Source organism: Limanda limanda, chromosome 3, assembly GCF_963576545.1.
Source record: "Limanda limanda chromosome 3, fLimLim1.1, whole genome shotgun sequence".
In the NCBI taxonomy this organism is placed as follows: Eukaryota; Metazoa; Chordata; class Actinopteri; order Pleuronectiformes; family Pleuronectidae; genus Limanda; species Limanda limanda.
The window spans coordinates 2,902,755-2,911,111 of record NC_083638.1 but is presented as its reverse complement, the minus strand read 5'-3'; the positions used below and the strand labels follow the sequence as shown (position 1 = coordinate 2,911,111).

General features: G+C 44.1%; 1 protein-coding gene across 1 annotated transcript; it reads right to left on the bottom strand.

The window, feature by feature from the left end:
* Positions 1 to 5,645: 5,645 nt before the first annotated feature.
* Positions 5,646 to 6,962, bottom strand: LOC132998812 (protein NLRC3-like; the record flags this gene model as incomplete). The annotated part of the gene is made up of 1 exon (XM_061068559.1): positions 5,646 to 6,962. A coding segment is annotated over one exon (1,317 nt), but the record flags the coding sequence as incomplete, so codon positions are not given.
* Positions 6,963 to 8,357: the final 1,395 nt, after the last annotated feature.

The window sequence follows — 8,357 nt, the reverse complement described above, 5'->3', positions numbered from 1 at the left end:
TACACAACATCTTGACATCCGACAGTTACAAGTGCTTTAAATAAATTTGCCCTTTTGTAATGGCTGTTTCCAGGTTTTTGTTTTTCTGCAGAATACGTGCAGCGGCCTCAGTGAGCACAGACGCCTCCTCAGCTCCTGCAGAATCTCTAGTGAATTAAAATGTGGATAACTGAGATTTTTTTAATTCTGACACTGCAGGGCCAAAAGTATCCCGGGATATCCATGAATGTTATATTTATTAAGGTCGGTGGTTTTAAACCTGTGCGCATCTTCCATGCATGTGATTGGTCTGGGGAAGTGTTGGTCACCAGACAATTCACTTTTATTACTGTTTTTTAACAGAACAAATTAATCACCATGACAACACAAATTATGTGGATGCGTCTACAGTGGTGTTGTTTAATAATGCATTAAACGTGACACCATTACATGGTGTGCCTTGGGGCATTCAATGAATTTGGTTACCAGAAAAAATATTGAATATTAATATTAAAAATATGAATATTAAATAACTAATTGATTAAAGTTACCTCGGGGCACCACCCTTCAAAGTATTAACTACAAATTTTAAAACTCTCATTAACAATTGAATGAATAACTATAACCAAAATTATCATTTAGATAGTTAGCAAGGTTGAAGGGTATAGATTTCTTGAAAGTGTAGTGGTTGGCAAAATTCACACTTATGCAATATTCATTACAAAATTTGTGAAAGAAAAAGATAAGTATAAAAACAAATTACTAAAGGTGTACTTACTATATGAATATGTGTAAGCGTGCGTGTGTGGGTGTCTGTGAAAAAAAAATGGCGGCTGGCTCCGATAAGGGCAATAAACCTTCCCCCCCAGTATGTTTACGGCATGTAGCAGGGGGGCAGAGAGATGTGTGTGTGTTGGTGCAAAATTAAATAAAGTTACAAGATGCATGCAGAGAAGGACCGTGAAGAACATAACATAACTAACATTAAAGTCCGGCGCATGCTTCTGCAACTGCGGCTTTTCACGCAGCTGTGTCGACCGACTCGTTTTTAATATATGATTCCCCAAGGGTTGCACTTGATGCAAAGCAATTCACCACTAGGCGGAGTAATGTTTTTTTTCAAAGTCGGCTCTTCTTCGTGTGTGGCAGTTGTCGTCGACTGTTTATTTACATCGCCACGACGGCTCCTCATAGCTTTTTTCTGGCGGACAAATCCGCCAGTCATTGACGGGTTATACTAGTGGTCATAGTTTCGGATCTCTTCTGCCAAATGCGTGAAACCGGAAATGCGACTCCGGAAAGGATGTAGTTAGCAGACCAATCACAGCCTTGCGGGCTGATTGAGGCTTGCGGAGCTTTGCTGTCTATTTAGAAAAATTGGGCGACGCACGTAAGCACGTAAGGGGCCCGGAAGGGCTCTTGCGCTTGCGGGCCCCTGAAAACACAGAAGCATGCGCCAGCCTTGACTTTCAAAATATCACAGCAACACGAATCAAACTTATAAACATCACGTAGAATCGAATAAACATTCTTTGCTTAACCATGTATAATTATTAATCCCAGCTTTGTTACCGGTCCATGAAAAGGGAAAAAAGGTTAATGTGCTGTTTGAAGTCCAGTGAGGTCGTCTTGCTGGGTTGCTGCTCCTGTTGTGGTTCTGCTGTGCGATGCAGCTCTTGTGCTGTTCTTAGGCTGGCTTTTGCGTCGCTGCCTTTTGGAAGGTTTAAGCAGTCTGCTCCAGTCAGGCCTGCTTGAAGGTTGGTAGAGCTTGGATTGGGAGGAGGTTTCCATGGTGAGGCGAGCTGCACCGCTCCTCCATTGAAGTTGAGCAGAGTTGAAAGAGTAAGTGAGCTGGAGAGCCTCACTTCACCTCTCTGAGGGTTGCGTAGAAAGACGAAGAAGCGAAGGAGAACTGGGCTCATATTGGCCTGGTTACCTCATGGGTCATGGGGCCCAGAGTGACCTATAGTGGTTGAAACTCGTGTGTCCGTCCAGTTTTCACACCTCTGTGTGACGTTGGAGCCAGGAGATTGAATTTCCTCCCAGCAACAAGGCCCAGTCAGAGCGGCTCTACACACAAGCTGCTGCTGCTTCAGCCTCTGGACCTCAGGACACAGACCACCAACTGTTGATAGAAGATGACATCAGTGTTTCCAGAGACTCACTTCATCAGCTGTGAGTCAGTGAAAAAATCAGAGAACAAACACATGATCCAGATAAAAGAAACTCAGTTACAGCTGCTAAATGCAGGAACAGCTTGTCAACATCTGTGATTGTATCAATGTGTAGGTTAAAAATAAAAATATTTATAAAATATCACGTGACCACGACATAACAATGTGTGAATGAGATAAATAACTCGTGGCCATGTCGTTTACTAACAAGACGAGTGGAAGATTAAAAGACACACACTGTCTCACTGACTCTGAGGACACACACTGACTCTGAGGACACACACTAACTCTGAGGACACACACTGACTCCGAGGACACACACTATCTCACTGACTCAGAGGATACACACTGTCTCTTAGGACTCGCAAATCCTGCTTGGTAGCACAGACCCTGGATCTGTGATACTGACTGTGTTTAGTAAAATACTGATGAAAGCAGCGTGGACTGACTCCAACCATCTACTGACCTCAGAGTCTCCAGTCGACAGGTTGAACTCTGCTGTAGATCAAGTAGCTCCTTCACTCCTGGGCCCTGCAGGTCGTTGAACCTCAGATCCAGTTCTCTCAGATGAGAGGGGTTTGACCTCAGAGCTGAAGCCAGAGAATAACAGCTGATCTCTGACAGACTGCAGCCAATCAACCTGAATAAAGAATAGAATTTTACTGTAAATTAAACTGAGATCATGTGTGAAAATAACATAGATATATTAATGTCAGCACAGACTCATAACATGGAAGATAAATATGAAATCAGACATGTTGGACTAAAAACGAGTCCTGATTCAGTAAAAATATATTATTTGGACCCGGTCTCTGTCCTGCATATCAGTTTAAGAAATCCAGAACTAAACTCAGTGTTTTAACAAATATCTGAATATTTATAATGTCACAGATTAATTTATGAATGTATTCAAGTTATGTATGAAGAGGAATTATGTTAAATTATAATTAAATGAGATCAATTGTGTATAAATGCTGTTTTATAGATATGAGATCTACAAAAGTCAGTCAGTGAACGGACCTCAGAGTCTCCAGTCGACAGGTTGGACTCTGTAGAAAACCACACAGCTCCTTCACTCCTGAGTCCTGCAGCCTGTCGTTTAGACTCAGATCCAGTTTTCTCAGATGAGAGGGGTTTGACCTCAGAGCTGAAGCCAGAGAAGAACAGCTGATCTCTGACAGTCTGCATCTCCTCAAACTGGATAAAGAAATATGAATATTAGAATGTGTCCTCCTGTTGTTGTGGATCGTCATCATGTCCATACAGACTCTCAACATGCTGCTGACCTCAGTCCAGTCTGTGACCTGAAGATAAATATCAGATCAGACATGTTGGACCATTGTTTCATTCATCAGCTTCATCTCTGTGTGTTGGTCAATGAGCAGGTTTGTGTAATTAAACACTGTTTAAAGTAGGGACGGCTCCTGATGTCACTTCCTGTTTGTTTCTACTTATCAACTCTCCAACGTGTTTCAATAAGATTGTGTCTTATTTTGAAAACCTGAGGAGGACGAGTGCCCGGCCTCAGTCCACATGTTATTTACTGACACTTTCTTAGTGATCAGGAGCAGGTGAGTGCAGGTGAATGGAGTTGATGAGGTGGACGACTGACAGGCTGGGTGAGGGACAGATGACTGAGGGACAGTGAGCAGAGCAGAACTGAGACACTTCAAATATATATTGACCCAATAAGAAAGAAAGTCTGAATAGTGAAGAAGGATTTAAGGACCTCAGAGTCTTCAGTCGACAGTTTGGACTCTCCAGTCCAGAACACAGCAGCTTCACTCCTGAATCCTTCAGCTTGTTTTTACTCAGATCCAGTTCTCTCAGATGTGAGGGGTCTGACTTAAGAGCTGAGGCCACGACTTCACAGTGAGTCTCTGAGAGTCCACAACCACCGAGTCTGTTATTAAAAAAAATATCTGTTAGAATAAAATCAAAAGACACAACATTCATACAAAACGTGATCATGTGATCCTCACCCTGGTAAATCCCCTTCTTGCCTCATGAACATGTTAAAAACGAATCCTTTCAGATTTGGTTCAAGCGTTCATTCAGACTGACAGATGAACTAATTTGATTCAGGTGGTCAAAGGTCAGAGGTCAAGGTCACACAACATGTTTCTGGCCACTTGAACATGATGTCTCAGGTCTATCTTTAGGGGATTTTTTCACTTTTTTTTTTTTTAAATATTTTTATTAGGAGGTAAGGCACAGTAGAACAAGAATCAATGATACAGTCAACCTCCTTGGATGTTTTTCTTAATTAAAGGACCACATGAACGTGGTCCTGCGAACAATACAATACACAATTCAATGAAAATAAGAATAATAATTATAAATAAATAACTGAAAATTCTTTTAAGTAATAATTAAGTATTAAAGCTGCACAGTATAAATACATTAAAATAAAAAAGGATAAGTAAATTAATAAATAAAAAGAAAGAAGAAAGAGAGAAAAGAGAGAGAGGAGGGGGGTCCGTCATTCAGGGGGCAGGGACTGGAGAGAGTGGAAGAATGTAATAAAGGGAAGCCACTTATTATAAGTAAGTATTTTTGACATGGTGTCAAAATAATGCAACCAAAAGCAAGAGAGTAGCGGACATGAGTAGAACATATGGGTTAAATTGCAGGATGAGGCATGACATTTGTCGCATTTTTCAGTGATACTGGGATAGATTTGCAACAGTCGAGCTTTAGAAAATTGGACTCTAAACAGTACTTTAAACTGTAGAATTGTGAGACGAGCGCAGGATGAACTAGTGTACATTTTATTAAGAGCAGTGTCCCAACAGTCATCCTCCAAGTTTAGATTCAGTTCATCTTCCCAGGCAGCCCTAACTTTAGTAACTGGAGAGCAATCAAAAGACAGGAGTTCATTATAAACTTTAGAGATGAGTGATTTTTGAAGTTGATCGTGGTTTAAAAGCACCTCCCACTGTAGGGTCGGCGGCGAGGAGGGAAAAACTGGAAACAAAGCTTTAGCGCAGTGTCTAATTTGAAAGTATCGAAAGAGATGAGAAGGTGGGAGATGAAATTCTCCTGAGAGATCTGTAAAGCTGCGAAAAATACCCTCCTTGTAAAGATCTTCAAAACATTTCAGGCCCTTATTATTGCCACGCAAGAAAGGTTGAATCTGGAAGCGGAGGTCGAAATAAACACACACACACACTCCAGCCAGTAGCCACTTATCCTTTAGTGGTCTCAGGGGCCTGGAGCCAATCTCAGCTGACAATGAATTTCAGTCTCCAATCAACCTAACTCATATCTACATGTCTTTGGGTTTGTGGAGGAAGCTGGAGAACCCAGAGGAAACCCTGCAGACACCAGGAAAACCTCCTCCTCACAGAAAGGCTGCACTAACAGTGTTGACCACTGCAACACCATGCTGCCCCAAACAATGAGAATCATTTAACACTGAGTGTATTTGAAGAACGACTCATCTCCACTGATTGAACATGTCATTGATCATGTCTGGACTCACCGAGCCTTCCTGCAGTTCCTCACAGCTGGGATCAGTCTCAGTCGACCCTGGTCTGATGTGTTGAACTTCTTCAGGTCCAACTCATCCAGAACCTCCTCTGACATCTGCAGCATGTAGGCCAGAGCTGAGCAGTGGATCTCAGAGAGTTTCTTCTTTGATTTGTTCTCTGACATCAGGAACTGTTGCATCTGCTGATGAACTGAGTGGTCGTTCATCTCAGTCAGACAGTGGAAGATGTTGATGCTTCTGTCAGGAGATATGTCATCACTCTGCATCTCCTTCAGGTTGTTGATGACTCTCTGGATGATCTTTGGATTGTTCTCTGTCCGACCCAGCAGGCCTCCTAAGACTCTCTGGTTGGACTCCAGACTGAGGCCGTGAAGGAAGCATACAAACAGGTCCAGATGACCATTTGTACTGGTGAGGGATTTCTTCATGGTTCTCTTCAGGAGTTTATCCAGGGAGAAGGTACTGTCTGTGTTCCAACATGTTCCCAAGAAGTTGTTGAGTTCTTCTGTGTTCCTCTTGGTGTAACAGTGGAACATGTAGACTGCAGCCAGAAACTCCTGAACGCTCAGATGAACAAAGCAGTAGACTGATTTCTGGAAGATCACACACTCTCTTCTGAAGATCTCAGTACAAACTCCTGAGTACACCGAGGCCTCTGTGACATTAAGACCACATCGCTCCAGGTCTTCTTGGTAGAACATGATGTTTCCTTTCTCCAGGTGTTTAAGTGCCAGCCTCCCCAGCTTCAGGAGAACGTCCCTGTCAGCCTCCGTCAGCTGCTGTGGAGTCGTCTCATGTCCCTCACCGTACTTGTTGTTCTTCCTCTTTGTCTGAACCAGCAGGAAGTGTGAGTACAGGTCAGTCAGGGTCTTGGGCAGCTCTCCTCTCTGGACTGTGGTCAACATGTGCTCCAGAACGGTAGCACTGATCCAGCAGAAGACTGGGATTTGACACATGATGTGGAGGCTCCTGGACGTCTTGATGTGTGAGATGATTCTGCTGCACAGCTCTTCATCACTGAATCTCCTCCTGAAGTACTCCTCCTTCTGAGCGTCAGTGAAGCCTCGTACTTCTGTGACCCTGTCGACACATGCAGGAGGGATCTGATTGGCCGCCGCAGGTCTGGAGGTTATCCAGACGAGAGCCGAGGGAAGCAGATTCCCCCGGATGAGGTTTGTCAGCAGCACGTTGACTGATGACCTCTGTGTGACCTCAGACACAAGCTCCCTGTGGTTGAAGTCCAAAGAAAGTCTGCTTTCATCCAGGCCGTCCAAGATGAACAAAAGTTTAGAGACAGTGAGCGTCTCTGCCGTGAGCTTCTGTAACGCTGGATGGAAAACACGGAGCAGCGTGAGGAGACTGTGCTGCTGGTCCTTCACCAGGTTCAGCTCCCTGAACGAAAGCACAGTGAGCAGACTCACATCCTGGTTTTCTAAACCCTCTGCCCAGTCCAGAGTGAACTTCTGCACCGAGAAGGTTTTTCCAACGCCAGCGACGCCGTTGGTCAGGACGACTCTGATGCTGCTCTGCTGGTCAGTGGAGGCTTTAAAGATGTCGTGGCCCTTGATGGGAGTGTCGTGGAGGATCTTCTTCTTGGAAGCCGTCTCAAGCTGCCTCACCTCATGTTGAGTATTAACCTCTTCACTCTGTCCCTCTGTGATGTAGAGCTCAGTGTAGATCCTGTTGAGGAGGCTTCTACTTCCTGTTTCATCAGCTCCTTCAGTCACATGTTCACATCTCCTCCTCACACTGAGCTTATGTTCATCTAAACCCTCCTGCAGACCACGATCTGCTGAAAGACAAGAAACAATGTCAGAGACAGAGAATCTGAGAATCCGAAAATACAGAAAATAAAAGCTTTTTAACTTTGTGCTTTTATAACAATGTTAAATGTTGATGCTGTATGAAGAAACAAAATAAAACCACATGTGCTGTTGTCAGAAGTGAAGACATCAGCAGACACATGTACAGTGCTGCTCTGACCGGCTGTCTGAGCTCCAGCTCCTGTTCTGGATCTTTGTCCACACTGGGGACAGGAGGATTCTCCTGAAGAACCAGACTGGTCCCAGTATGAGGTGATGCACTGTCTGCAGAACCAGTGTCCACAGCTGGTGGAGACTGGATCCTTCAGGACGTCCTGACACGAAGCACAGCAGGACGACTGCTCCTCCTCAGAAACATGACTCCTCTTCCTCTCCCTGTGAAGACATTTCCTGATAAGTCACATGTCACAGTCACAGGTTCTTGATGGAGGTCTGAGCTCTTTGAGTGATTCTGAGAGATTAATATGAAGCCGTGTCATAATGCAGGGGCCACACTAGAGGAAACTAGATCCTCTTCAGAGCAGTTCACAGTAGAAACAGTCTCTTACTCTGTGTGTGAGGGTCCAGGTTCATTACTGAAGTTTAGAGTAAGTCCTTTGGACCAGTCACTCTTCAGAGACAGACAGCTGGACCCTGGAGACTCTGCTCTCTGTCTGTGGTCCTGACCTCTGCAAACACAAACATTTTTTTATTCAGAACACATCATTCACTGGTTCATTCTCTGAGGATTCAGTTTGGAGGTTCACATGTGTGTAGCAGGTCTCTTACTTTGTGTGTGAGGGTCCAGGTTCATTACTGAAGAGTGGAGGATCAAACATGGACCAGTCACTCTTCAGAGACACACAGCTGAACCCTGGAGACTCTGCTCTGTTTTCCTCTTCCTCCTCA